This window comes from Pseudophryne corroboree, chromosome 1 (genome assembly GCF_028390025.1).
Source record: "Pseudophryne corroboree isolate aPseCor3 chromosome 1, aPseCor3.hap2, whole genome shotgun sequence".
Classification (NCBI taxonomy): domain Eukaryota; kingdom Metazoa; phylum Chordata; class Amphibia; order Anura; family Myobatrachidae; genus Pseudophryne; species Pseudophryne corroboree.
The window spans coordinates 169,429,103-169,444,003 of record NC_086444.1 but is presented as its reverse complement, the minus strand read 5'-3'; the positions used below and the strand labels follow the sequence as shown (position 1 = coordinate 169,444,003).

The following is a 14,901-nucleotide window of genomic DNA, read 5'->3' as shown; positions in this document are numbered from 1 at the left end:
CCCAGGAACAGAAGTCCTCCCCTGCCTTTGCAAAATCCACCGCATGACGCTGGGGCTTCCCTGGGGGAGTCCGCTCAAGTGGGGGCACGTCTTCGACCTTTCAGCAACATCTGGGTTCATTCACAGGTGGATCCCTGGGCAATAGAAATTGTTTCTCAGGGATACAAGCTGGAATTCGAAGAGGTGCCTCCTCGCCGGTTTTTCAAATCGGCTCTACCTGCAGCTCCCTCAGAGAGGGAGTTAGTGTTGAATGCATTACAAAAATTGTATCTTCAACAGGTAGAGGTCAAGGTTCCTCTACTGCAGCAAGGAAAGGGTTATTACTCAACCCTGTTTGTGGTTCCGAAACCGTACGGTTCGGTCAGACCCATTTTGAATTTAAAATCCCTGAAGCTATACTTGAGAAAGTTCAAGTTCAAGATGGAATCACTCAGGGCGGTCATCGCCAGCCTGGAAGGGGAGGATTTTATGGTTTCCATGGACATAAAGGATGCATACCTTCATGTTCCAATATTTCCTCCTCATCAGGCGTTCCTGAGATTTGATGTACAGGATTGTCATTACCAATTTCAGACGTTGCCGTTTCGGCTTTCAACGGCCCCGAGGATTTTCACCAAGGTAATGGCGGAAATGATGGTGCTCCTGTGCAAGCGAGGGGTCACAATTATCCCATACTTGGACGATCTCCTCATAAAAGCGAGATCTCGGGAGAAGTTACTAGACAGCGTGTCTCTGTCTTTGAAGGTGTTACAGCAACACGGCTGGATTCTCAATATCCCAAAGTCACAGTTGGTTCCTACGACGCGTCTGACCTTCTTGGGCTTGATTCTGGACACAGACCAGAAGAAGGTTTTTCTTCCAATGGAAAAAGCTCAGGAACTCATGACTCTGGTCAGGAACCTATTGAAGTCAAAACAGGTATCAGTGCATCACTGCACTCGAGTCCTGGGGAAAATGATGGCATCGTACGAAGCCATTCCCTTCGGCAGGTTCCATGCGAGGACCTTCCAATGGGACCTACTGGACAAGTGGTCCGGGTCACATCTACAAATGCATCAGAGGATCACCCTGTCCCCCAGAGCCTGCAGAGTGCTCACCTCCTAGAGGGTCGCAGGTTGGCATTCAGGACTGGATCCTGTTGACCACAGACGCAAGTCTCCGAGGTTGGGGAGCAGTCACACAGGGAAGAAATTTCCAAGGTCTTTGGTCGAGTCTAGAGACTTGTCTCCACATCAACATCCTGGAGTTGAGGGCCATATACAACGCCCTACGTCAAGCGGAGGCATTACTTCGCGACAAACCAGTTCTGATTCAGTCGGACAATGTCACCGCAGTAGCTCATGCTCATGTAAACCGCCAAGGCGGCACAAGGAGCAGGGGGGCAATGGCGGAAGCCACCAGGATTCTTCGCTGGGCGGAAAATCATGTAAGCGCACTGTCAGCAGTGTTCATTCCGGGAGTGGACAACTGGGAAGCAGACTTCCTCAGCAGATACGACCTGCATCCGGGAGAGTGGGGACTTCATCAGGAAGTCTTCGCGCAGATCACAAGTCGGTGGGGACTGCCCCAAATAGACATGATGGCGTCCCGTCTCAACACAAAGTTAAAAAGGTATTGCGCCAGGTCAAGAGACACTCAGGCGATAGCTGTGGACGCCCTGGTGACACCGTGGGTGTTTCGGTCGGTCTATGTGTTTCCTCCTCTTCCTCTCATACCCAAGGTGTTGAGAATAATAAGACAGAGAAGAGTGAGAACAATCCTCATTGTTCCAGATTGGCCACGAAGGACTTGGTATCCGGATCTACAGGAATTGCTCACAGAAGATCCGTGGCCTCTTCCTCTAAGACAGGACCTGCTGCAGCAGGGGCCCTGTCTGTTCCAAGACTTACCACGGCTGCGTTTGACGGCATGGTGGTTGAACGCCGGATCCTAGCGGAAAAAGGTATTCCGGATGAGGTCATTCCTACGCTAATAAAGGCTAGGAAGGACGTGACATCAAAACATTATCACCGAATATGGAGAAAATATGTTTCTTGGTGTGAGGCCAGGAATGCTCCTACGGAGGAATTCCATCTGGGTCGTCTCCTTCACTTCCTGCAAACTGGAGTGAATTTGGGCCTAAAATTAGGCTCCATAAAAGTTCAGATTTCGGCCTTATCCATTTTCTTTCAAAAGGAATTGGCCTCTCTACCTGAAGTACAGACTTTTGTGAAGGGAGTGCTGCATATTCAGCCTCCTTTTGTACCTCCGGTGGCGCCTTGGGTCCTTAACGTGGTGTTAAGTTTCCTGAAGTCACATTGGTTTGAACCACTCAAAACGGTGGAGTTAAAATATCTCACTTGGAAGGTGGTCATGTTGCTAGCCTTGGCTTCGGCTAGGCGAGTCTCGGAATTGGCGGCCTTATCACATAAAAGCCCCTTATCTGGTTTTTCATGTGGCTAGGGCAGAATTGCGGACTCGGCCTCAATTCCTACCTAAAGTGGTTTCATCGTTTCATATGAATCAACCTATTGTGGTGCCTGTGGCTACGCGTGACTTGGAGGATTCCGAGTCCCTGGATGTGGTCAGGGCTTTGAAAATTGACGTGGCCAGAACGGCTAGAGTCAGAAAAACAGAAGCACTATTTGTCCTCTATGCAGCCAACAAGGTTGGCGCTCCTGCTTCAAAGCAGACTATTGCTCGCTGGATCTGTAACACGATTCAGCAGGCGCATTCTACGGCAGGATTGCCGTTACCAAAATCGGTTTGGGCCCATTCCACTAGGAAGGTGGGCCCTTCTTGGGCGGCTGCCCGAGGGGTCTCGGCACTACAGCTGTGCCGAGCTGCTACTTGGTCGGGGTCAAACACCTTTGCAAAGTTCTATAAGTTTGATACCCTGGCTGAGGAGGACCTCCTGTTTGCTCAATTGGTGCTGCAGAGTCATCCGCACTCTCCCGCCCGTTTGGGAGCTTTGGTATAATCCCCATGGTCCTTACGGAGTCCCAGCATCCTCTAGGACGTTAGAGAAAATAAGATTTTAAACCTACCGGTAAATTTTTTTCTCGTAGTCCGTAGAGGATGCTGGGCGCCGGTCCCATGTACGGACTACTTCTGCGAGACTTGTATATAGTTATTGCTTAAATAAGGGTTATGTTATAGTTTCATCAGTTTTGGACCGAAACTATGTTGTTTTTCATACTGTTAGCTGATTAGTTTAACACAAGTTATACGGTGTGATTGGTGTGGCTGGTATGAATCTTACCCTTGGATTAACTAAAATACTTTCCTCGTACTGTCCATCTCCTCTGGGCACAGTTTCTCTAACTGAGGTCTGGAGGAGGGGCATAGAGGGAGGAGCCAGTGCACACCCAGAGTCAAAGTCTTTCTTAAAGGGCCCATGTCTCCTGCGGAGCCCGTCTATCCCCATGGTCCTTACGGAGTCCCAGCATCCTCTACGGACTACGAGAAAAAGATTTACCGTTAGGTTTAAAATCTTACTTTCTATGGTTGCTTTACAGTCTTACTGTTCTAAGTAAGTCATATGTGAGAACATATTCTCTAAAGCTGTAATATAGCAAAAGTAAAGATAATCTCTTCCTGGCGCTGGTCTCAGCCTTTGTATCCTCACAGCACACTGACTGACATCTTTTATGTACAGTACTTAAATATAAACACATTGAGGATTCCACAGAAATATGAGCTGAGCCAGCGGCCCTGTGTCAGTAGTCGGAGTATGACCTATGGGGATGCAGGCAGGTTCCTTAGTAACACTCTGGTATCTTGTACTGTTAGACATCCCAGGAGTACTGCAGCTTTAAACAAAAGTTAATAATACATACCTTTGGGTGCAACAACATTTCTATGTACAATAAACTATAGGTATGTAAATAAATGGGATGTTGTACAGGATGCCGGCAGTCAGGATACCGACGCTGGAATTCTGACACCTGTCACAAAATGTGGCTCCGGAATCCTGACAGCCGGAAATCCCAAATGGAAGTGTGCCGTGGAGGGTTAGGGTTAGTCTGCAGGGGGAGGGTTAGGGTTAGTTTGCGGGGGGAGGGTTAGGGTTAAGCTGCAGGAAGGGAGGGTTAGGGGTAGTTTAGTTTGTCACTCCTGTCGGGATTTGGGCAGTCGGGATAACGGTGGCAGTATTCTGACTGCTGGCATCCTGACTGCCGTTCTTCCGTACCCAACCCAAATAAAGTGTTACTTCTCAGTTATGCGCACTGTAATTACTTGTCAGGGCCATATAGTTTCATTTGTTTCCTTTCTCAAGCACTATAAATACATAAAAAATTACCACATACATTTTCAAACAGAATATCCAGACAGGGTGTGGATCGTTGGGTCGACAGTAACGAGGTCGACAGTCATTAGGTTGACCACTATTGCTCGATAGTGACTAGGTCGACACCTGAAATAGGTCGACACGGTCATTAGGTTGAGATGGAAAAGGGTCGACGTGTTTTTTTTTTTGGGTGTTGTTTTCTTCGTAAAGTGCCCGGGAACCCCAATTAGTGCACGCGAAGCGTATGGCTCCGCGCGCCATGCTTTGAGCAAGGCGCCTTGCTCCGCTACCGCTGCACTCGACACAGGTTACTATTCCCAATCGTAGTCCACGTGGATTGTAAAGTATGAAACAGTTAAAAAAAAGATATTTTTTTTCGACTTTTGCCATGTGGACCTACTGACCATGATTGTCGACCTAAGTGCTGTCGTCCTAAAGACTGGATATCATTCAGACATTGCGGAAGAGTCCAAACAGTAGACAGTTAGGGACTCTGAGGCTGGTTCTGAGCAGGATGGATCTCTATGTACTGGTGCATAGAGCGCACGTGCATATGCAAATTTTTGCTTATGTCCATCCTATTCTGCATTGAGCGGAACTTGGCTGGAGCTGTCATGTGAATTTCATGGCAGGAACAGGCTGGCGTCAGTGCGATCGCATGAAACCACCCTGACTTGAGGGAATGTCATGGGCGTGTCTCTAAAGCTCAGTGCGATTTGTGCATACAGGGAAAGGAAGCCTGTTTCTGATGGATCTCTTGCACCAGGCATGTGGCTCGGGCAAGTGCCTATACTAATAATGACAGTTCCACTTCCTGCAGATGGTGTAAAATCAGTGGGCGGCACCGCTTTCAGCATGCAGGAACACTGATCCTCACATTAGCTATATGGAATCTCGGATTAGCATAAGGTAGTAAATCTGGCTCCAATATAGGAAAAAGGGTGCAGGTGCACCATACACCATTAAAATTTTCTCTATCGTCCTAGTGGATGCTGGGGTTCCTGAAAGGACCATGGGGAATAGCGGCTCCGCAGGAGACAGGGCACAAAAAGTAAAGCTTTCCGATCAGGTGGTGTGCACTGGCTCCTCCCCCTATGACCCTCCTCCAAGCCTCAGTTAGATTTTTGTGCCCGGCCGAGAAGGGTGCAATCTAGGTGGCTCTCCTAAAGAGCTGCTTAGAAAAGTTTAGCTTAGGTTTTTTATTTTACAGTGAGTCCTGCTGGCAACAGGATCACTGCAACGAGGGACTTAGGGGAGAAGAAGTGAACTCACCTGCGTGCAGGATGGATTGGCTTCTTGGCTACTGGACATCAGCTCCAGAGGGACGATCACAGGTACAGCCTGGATGGTCACCGGAGCCTCGCCGCCGGCCCCCTTGCAGATGCTGAAACAAGAAGAGGTCCAGAATCGGCGGCAGAAGACTCCTCAGTCTTCTAAAGGTAGCGCACAGCACTGCAGCTGTGCGCCATTTTCCTCTCAGCACACTTCACACGGCAGTCACTGAGGGTGCAGGGCGCTGGGAGGGGAGCGCCCTGGGAGGCAAATGAAAACCTATTTGGCTAAAAAATACCTCACATATAGCCTCCGGGGGCTATATGGAGATATTTAACCCCTGCCAGAATCCACTAAAGAGCGGGAGACGAGCCCGCCGTAAAAGGGGCGGGGCCTATCTCCTCAGCACACAGCGCCATTTTCCTTACACAGCTCCGCTGGTCAGGACGGCTCCCAGGTCTCTCCCCTGCAATGCACTACAGAAACAGGGTAAAACAAGAGAGGGGGGGCAAAATAGTGGCAAAAATTATATTATAAAAGCAGCTATACAGGGAGCACTTATTATAAGGCTATCCCTGTCATATATATAGCGCTTTGGTGTGTGCTGGCAGACTCTCCCTCTGTCTCCCCAAAGGGCTAGTCGGGTCCTGTCTTCGTTAAGAGCATTCCCTGTGTGTCTGCTGTGTGTCGGTACGTGTGTGTCGACATGTATGAGGACGATATTGGTGTGGAGGCGGAGCAATTGCCAAATATGGGGATGTCACCTCCTAGGGGGTCGACACCAGAATGGATGCCTTTATTTATGGAATTACGGGATAGTGTCAACACGCTAAAGCAGTCGTTTGACGACATGAGACGGCCGGACAATCAATTAGTGCCTGTCCAGGCGCCTCAAACACCGTCAGGGGCTGTAAAACGCCCTTTGCCTCAGTCGGTCGACACAGACCCAGACACAGGCACTGATTCCAGTGGCGACGGTGACGAATCAACCGTATTTTCCAGTAGGGCCACACGTTATATGATTTTGGCAATGAAGGAGGCGTTACATTTAGCTGATACTACAGGTACCACTAAACAGGGTATTATGTGGGGTGTGAAAAAACTACCTATAGTTTTTCCTGAATCAGAAGAACTAAATGAGGTGTGTGATGAAGCGTGGGTTGCCCCCGATAAAAAGATGCTAATTTCAAAGAAGTTATTGGCTTTATACCCTTTCCCGCCAGAGGTTAGGGCGCGCTGGGAAACACCTCCTAGGGTGGACAAGGCGCTCACACGCTTATCTAAACAAGTGGCGTTACCCTCTCCTGAGACGGCCGCACTTAAAGATCCAGTAGATAGGAGGATGGAAAATATCCAAAAAAGTATATACACACATACAGGTGTTATACTACGACCAGCTATAGCGACAGCCTGGATGTGCAGTGCTGGAGTAGCTTGGTCAGAGTCCCTGATTGAAAATATTGATACCCTGGATAGGGACAATGTTTTACTGTCTTTAGAGCAAATAAAGGATGCATTTCTTTATATGCGTGATGCACAGAGGGATATCTGCACACTGGCATCACGGGTAAGTGCTATGTCCATTTCGGCCAGAAGAAGTTTATGGACGCGACAGTGGTCAGGCGATGCGGACTCAAAACGGCATATGGAAGTTTTGCCGTATAAAGGGGAGGAGTTATTTGGAGTCGGTCTATCAGATTTGGTGGCCACGGCTACAGCCGGGAAATCCACCTTTTTACCTCAAGTTACTCCCCAACAGAAAAAGACACCGACTTTTCAACCGCAGCCCTTTCGTTCCTTTAAAAACAAGAGAGCAAAGGGATATTCATATCTGCCACGAGGCAGAGGAAGGGGGAAGAGACAGCAACAGGCAGCTCCTTCCCAGGAACAGAAGCCCTCCCCCGCTTCTACAAAAGCCTCAGCATGACGCTGGGGCTTCTCAAGCGGACTCGGGGGCGGTGGGCGGTCGTCTCAAGAATTTCAGCGCGCAGTGGGCTCACTCGCAGGTAGATCCCTGGATCCTGCAGATAATATCTCAGGGATACAGGTTGGAACTAGAGACAGATCCACCTCGCCGTTTCCTGAAGTCTGCTTTACCAACGTTCCCCTCCGAAAGGGAGACAGTCTTGGAAGCCATTCACAAGCTGTACTCTCAGCAGGTGATAGTCAAGGTACCTCTTCTACAACAAGGAAAGGGGTATTATTCCACTCTATTTGTGGTACCGAAGCCGGATGGCTCGGTAAGACCTATTCTAAATCTGAAGTCATTGAACCTGTACATAAAGAAGTTCAAGTTCAAGATGGAGTCACTCAGAGCAGTGATAGCGAACCTGGAAGAAGGGGACTTTATGGTATCCTTGGACATCAAGGATGCGTACCTCCACGTTCCAATTTACCCCTCACACCAGGGGTACCTCAGGTTCGTCGTACAAAACTGTCACTATCAGTTTCAGACGCTGCCGTTCGGATTGTCCACGGCACCTCGGGTCTTTACAAAGGTAATGGCCGAGATGATGATTCTCCTTCGAAGAAAAGGCGTATTAATTATCCCATACTTGGACGATCTCCTGATAAGGGCAAGGTCCAGAGAACAGCTAGAGATGGGATTAGCACTGTCTCAAGAAGTGCTAAAACAGCACGGGTGGATTCTGAATATTCCAAAATCCCAGTTAATGCCAACAACTCGTCTGCTGTTCCTAGGGATGATTCTGGACACGGTTCAGAAAAAGGTTTTTCTCCCGGAGAAAAAAGCCAAGGAGTTATCTGAGCTTGTCAGGAACCTCCTAAAACCAGGAAAGGTGTCTGTACATCAATGCACAAGAGTCCTGGGAAAAATGGTGGCTTCTTACGAAGCAATTCCATTCGGCAGATTCCACGCAAGAATTTTCCAGAGGGATCTGTTGGACAAATGGTCAGGGTCGCATCTTCAGATGCACCAGCGGATAACCCTGTCTCCAAGGACAAGGGTATCTCTTCTGTGGTGGTTGCAGAGTGCTCATCTATTGGAGGGCCGCAGATTCGGCATACAGGATTGGATCCTGGTGACCACGGACGCCAGCCTGAGAGGCTGGGGAGCAGTCACACAAGGAAGAAACTTCCAGGGAGTGTGGACGAGCCTGGAAACGTCTCTTCACATAAACATTCTGGAACTAAGAGCAATCTACAATGCTCTAAGCCAGGCAGAACCTCTGCTTCAGGGAAAACCGGTGTTGATCCAGTCGGACAACATCACGGCAGTCGCCCATGTGAACAGACAGGGCGGCACAAGAAGCAGGAGTGCAATGGCAGAAGCTGCAAGGATTCTTCGCTGGGCAGAGAATCATGTGATAGCACTGTCAGCAGTGTTCATCCCGGGAGTCGACAACTGGGAAGCAGACTTCCTCAGCAGACACGACCTTCACCCGGGAGAGTGGGGACTTCATCCAGAAGTCTTCCACATGCTGGTAACCCGTTGGGAAAGACCAATGGTGGACATGATGGCGTCTCGCCTCAACAAAAAACTGGACAGGTATTGCGCCAGGTCAAAAGATCCGCAGGCAATAGCTGTGGACGCGCTGGTAACGCCTTGGGTGTACCAGTCGGTGTATGTGTTTCCTCCTCTGCCTCTCATACCAAAAGTATTGAGAATTATACGGCAAAGAGGCGTAAGAACGATACTAGTGGTTCCGGATTGGCCAAGAAGGACTTGGTACCCGGAACTTCAAGAGATGATCACGGAAGATCCGTGGCCTCTACCTCTAAGGAGGGACTTGCTTCAGCAGGGTCCCTGTCTGTTTCAAGACTTACCGCGGCTGCGTTTGACGGCATGGCGGTTGAACGCCGGATCCTAAAGGAAAAAGGCATGCCGGAAGAAGTCATTCCTACTTTGATTAAAGCAAGGAAGGAAGTAACCGGGCAACATTATCACCGCATTTGGCGAAAATATGTTGCGTGGTGCGAGGATCGGAGTGCTCCGACGGAGGAATTTCATCTGGGTCGATTCCTACATTTCCTGCAATCAGGATTGTCTATGGGTCTCAAATTGGGATCTATTAAGGTTCAAATTTCGGCCCTGTCGATTTTCTTCCAGAAAGAATTGGCTTCAGTCCCTGAAGTCCAGACTTTCGTTAAGGGAGTGCTGCATATACAGCCTCCTGTGGTGCCTCCAGTGGCACCGTGGGATCTCAATGTGGTTTTGGACTTTCTAAAATCTCATTGGTTTGAACCACTAAAAAATGTGGATTTGAAATATCTCACATGGAAAGTGACCATGCTACTAGCCCTGGCTTCGGCCAGGAGAGTGTCAGAACTGGCAGCTTTATCTTACAAAAGCCCATATCTGATTTTCCATTCGGACAGGGCGGAACTGCGGACTCGTCCGCATTTTCTCCCTAAGGTGGTGTCAGCATTTCATCTGAACCAGCCTATTGTAGTGCCTGCGGCTACAAGTGACTTGGAGGACTCCAAGTTACTGGACGTTGTCAGAGCATTGAAAATATATATTGCAAGGACAGCTGGAGTCAGAAAATCTGACTCGTTGTTTATATTGTATGCACCCAACAAGATGGGTGCTCCTGCGTCTAAGCAGACGATTGCTCGTTGGATCTGTAGCACAATCCAACTTGCACATTCTGTGGCAGGCCTGCCACAGCCTAAATCTGTAAAGGCCCACTCCACAAGGAAGGTGGGCTCATCTTGGGCGGCTGCCCGAGGGGTCTCGGCATTACAACTTTGCCGAGCAGCTACGTGGTCAGGGGAGAACACGTTTGTAAAATTTTACAAATTTGATACTCTGGCTAAGGAGGACCTGGAGTTCTCTCATTCGGTGCTGCAGAGTCATCCGCACTCTCCCGCCCGTTTGGGAGCTTTGGTATAATCCCCATGGTCCTTTCAGGAACCCCAGCATCCACTAGGACGATAGAGAAAATAAGAATTTACTTACCGATAATTCTATTTCTCGGAGTCCGTAGTGGATGCTGGGCGCCCATCCCAAGTGCGGATTATCTGCAATAATTGTACATAGTTATTGTTAACTAATTCGGGTTATTGTTGTAGGGAGCCATCTTTTAGAGGCTCCTCTGTTATCATACTGTTAACTGGGTTTAGATCACAAGTTGTACGGTGTGATTGGTGTGGCTGGTATGAGTCTTACCCGGGATTCAAAATTCCTCCCTTATTGTGTACGCTCGTCCGGGCACAGTACCTAACTGAGGCTTGGAGGAGGGTCATAGGGGGAGGAGCCAGTGCACACCACCTGATCGGAAAGCTTTACTTTTTGTGCCCTGTCTCCTGCGGAGCCGCTATTCCCCATGGTCCTTTCAGGAACCCCAGCATCCACTACGGACTCCGAGAAATAGAATTATCGGTAAGTAAATTCTTATTATAACAACCGTAATATTTGAGGTTCTTAGCATATATTGGCCAGTATATGAGCCTGCCCACCTGCTTCACAGTGACCTCGTCGAACAGGTCACTAACATTATAGGGGTTCCCCTCTGGGGCGCAGAGCATCCCCAAACTACCCCAGCCATACTAACCCAGGGCATCACACAGAAAAGGGATAGAAGTGAGAGATAAGTGCTAGGCAAATTAAAGAGGCTGCTGAGTGTTAAAGAAAAAATCTGTAAAAGTAAATCTGCCTCCCACTGCTGCCTGCAAATACAGCCACATTGCATGTCACTAGAATCAGCCCCACTAGCTTACCAGTCAGTAGTCTGTATATGTGAATTCTGACGTCCTGCACTAGAATGGATACAATGGTTACAAATCTGTGTTTACGGGTAGGGAGCTTTACACTGAAAGATTGAAAATCATTACCATACTTTTAAAAATAGCCTATTTCACTACACAATGGCCGCACTTGGGCCAAATGATTACAAAAATTACATTAAAATGTACTGGTACTGAGTAAGTAGGAATGATGGATGTGCTAGCAGTTTTTAGCAGCCGTGCAAACGCTATGCCGCCTCCCACTGGGAGTGTATTGTAGCTTAGCAGAAGTGCGAACGAAAGGATCGCAGAGCGGCTACAAAGTTTTTTTGTGCAGTTTCAGAGTAGCTCAAAACCTACTCAGCGCTTGCGATGACTTCAGACTGTTCAGTTCCTGTTTTGACGTCACAAACACGCCCTGCATTCACCCAGCCATGACTGCCTTTTTCCTGGCACGCCTGCGTTTTTTTCGAACACTCCCTGAAAACGGTCGGTAGACACCCAGAAACGCCCACTTCATGTCAATCACTCTGCGGCAACCAGTGCGACTGAAAAGCTTCGCTAGACCCTGTGTGAAACTACATCGTTCGTTGTAATAGTACGTCGCGCATGCACATTGCGCTGCATACGCATACGCAGAAGTGCCTTTTTTTGCCTCATCGCTGCACAGCGAACGAATGCAGCTGGCGAACAACTCGGAATGGCCACCATAGTAAAGAGATTAAACTGGCTGAAAATGAGCTAAATTTATAGATCTGTATTTGATCTGCACCCATGATTTATAATTCTTATAAATCAGCAGATGTATGCATGGGTGTGTGTGACGTAACCTAGAGTATGAGAATGTTTCATTAATTTACTGAGGTTATTAATGGATTTTATTTTGACACCTAATATCACAAAGACATTTGACTGATTCTTGTCTGTTTTAAGATAAATGTTTACATATAAAATAGTGAAATAACGTGATATATAGGGTATAGTACCCTCTACAGCACATATAAACATCTTCCAAGCAGTTTCATGATAATATCCAAGCTTTGATACTTATCATGGACCTTTAAGGGGTATATTCAATCAGTGTTGGAATTTCCGACAAGGCGGAAAGACGGCACATTCCGCCGATAATCTGCACTTTTCGACACTTCAATATTAGCTCTGGTGTATATGGAACACTGTTGAAACCACTGTGGAGTCCACGGAAAAGGAAGGAGCCCACAGAGCAGGAGCAGCATCAAGTTGTCAGTAGTAGATGTTACAGCGAGGAATAGACACAGAGACATAGGGGTATATTCAATTAGGGCAGAATATTCCGACAGTCGGAAAATCGGCACTAATTCAACCTGTGGGTATTTAATAGCGGGCGTTTTCAACAGTTTTTGGTCCATTTTCGCCCATACCTTTTGGTGGTTTTTTTTTTAGTCAGATAGGCATGGGCGAAAATGGACCAAAAACTGTCAAACGTCCGCAAATTCAACAAATTTGTGTATTGTCAGTGAATTTGCCAATACACGTGGTTTTCGCCCATGCCTGATTTTTCGACCAGTCGAAAAAACAGCATGGGCATTGAATAGGTCGATTGTCAAAAACGGTCAAAAAAACTGTACTGATTGAATACCCCCCATAAACTGTACAATGTAACAAAATGTCAATGGGCAAACATCACAATACATCAGTAGCAAAACTTTGTATAGTTTAGTAAATACAGTAACAATAGTGCGATTTGTTTTACAGGTATCCGATCATGGGAAACGGATCTCAGCCAATGCAACTTAGATCAAGAACTGAAACTATTTGTATCCCGTCACTCAGCTAGGTTTTCTCCAGAAGTTAGAGGTGAGTTCTGGACCTAGAAGGGAAAAGCGTTTCCAAAAAAAAAAAAATTTCAACTTTGTTTTGTGATCCACCATATGTATCTATCTTTGTGTTGTTTTACAGAGCTTATAGGAAAAGCAGTTCTGTTTCCTTATTACATGAGATAATAATTAGTGACATTACTGGAAAGTGCGGACTATTGTGACAATGACTTTGGTTATGGAAGCTGTTTTAAAAAGATCATTCAAAAAGATAAAATGATTGAAAAATAAGTTTATCTATATTTTTACACCATATTTGAGGCAAATTCAGCCTTTATTGACATACATTTTTTTAAAAACTTAAAACATTTGAGCCCTGATGTTTGTCAGTAATATTATTCTACTCAGGTACTCGATGAGTGAAATGTAGGTAGGGAGGGGTACTGATCCCCATGGGAAAATGTGTAGTCTCTAAATACAGGGTATGTAGCCATTCAGAATGTCGACACTCTAATGTTGACACACAAGAGTTATACTGGTAAATCTGTAACTGCAGAACTGCTATAACCATAACAAGAAACTGTGACGCCCATAGAAGTGCATATTACTATCTGCTGATTTTGATCAGAATACAAGAGTGCTGTTTATATCTACAGTATTTATTAATAATAATGTTAATGATTATATGACATTTTCAGGTGTATGGAACGTTATACATAGATGGAATTATGCTAGTGCACAGTGCCCATGATGAAACAGCAAAGACCATGATTTATCCATTGTTCTCAGTGTGTTAAATAGGGAGAACAAAGAAATGATTTCTCCATGATATTTTTTTTGTTTTTGTTTGGTTTTTACAAATAGACCCATAATCCTTACCACCCAACTGGTCCGATTCCAGCGGGACAGTCCCACTATTCGGACACGGCCCCTCACAATGCCAAAAACGGGTCCGGGACGCAAGGCCACGCCCCTCCCACCAGACCACGTCCCTTTTTGGGCCCTGCACAGCTACACCGTGCGACAGTCCCAATTTTAGATGCCAAAGAGTTGGGAGGTATGCCTAATTCCTATCAGTCCACTATACTGAATATGACTTTCCATTTCTTGGACTTTATGGATCATTGATGGCCACCGTTAACTTAATTATTTTACAAGTCGTCAATCTCTATTACGGTATGTTTTGATCACAAGGAAAGTTATTACACTCAGACTGCATACAGAAGAGAGACAGTAGAAGGATGCATTAGAAGCTAGTTTTCATGTATAATTAGCCATGAGAAGTAATATAGCAACACAAAATATATTATATGTTTGTTTTATAGAAACATAGAATTTGACACTTGGCCCATTCTAGTCTGCCCCTTTTTTTTTACCATATTTTTATCCCATGCATGTTTAAATTGCTCTACTGTCTTAGCCTCTACCACATCTACTGGGTGGTTATTCCACTTGTCCACTACCCTTTCTGTGAAGTAAATTTTCCTCAAATTTCCCCTGAACCTCCCTCCCTCCAGTCTCAGTGCATGTCCTTGTGTTCTAATACTTATCTTCATTTGAAGAATGTTTCCCTCCTGGACTTTATTAAAACCATTGATATATTTAAAAGTTTCTATTGTGCCCCCCCCCCCCCCCCCCTTTCCCTTCTCTGCTCCCAACTGTACATATTGAGATTTTTTTAGTCTTTCTGGGTATGTTTTTTTGATGTAGGACATGCATCATTTTAGCTGCCCTTCTTTGTACAATCTCTAATGTATTAATATCCTTCTGAAGATACAGTGTGGCCTCCAAAATTGAACACAGTATTATAAATGAGGCCATACCAGTGACCTATACAGTGGCATTATTACTTCTTTCTGCTGCTGATTCCTCTCC

The 14,901-nt window shown here is 46.6% G+C and overlaps 1 protein-coding gene across 1 annotated transcript in view; it reads left to right on the top strand.

The window, feature by feature from the left end:
- The window catches only part of MAP1B (microtubule associated protein 1B), a 144,144-nt gene that overhangs the window by 49,915 nt on the left and 79,328 nt on the right, over positions 1 to 14,901 (top strand). The window contains exon 2 of the mRNA XM_063963883.1: positions 12,965 to 13,066. Coding sequence (XP_063819953.1) covers positions 12,965 to 13,066 — 102 coding nt within the window. The remainder of the gene's footprint in view (positions 1 to 12,964; positions 13,067 to 14,901) is intronic.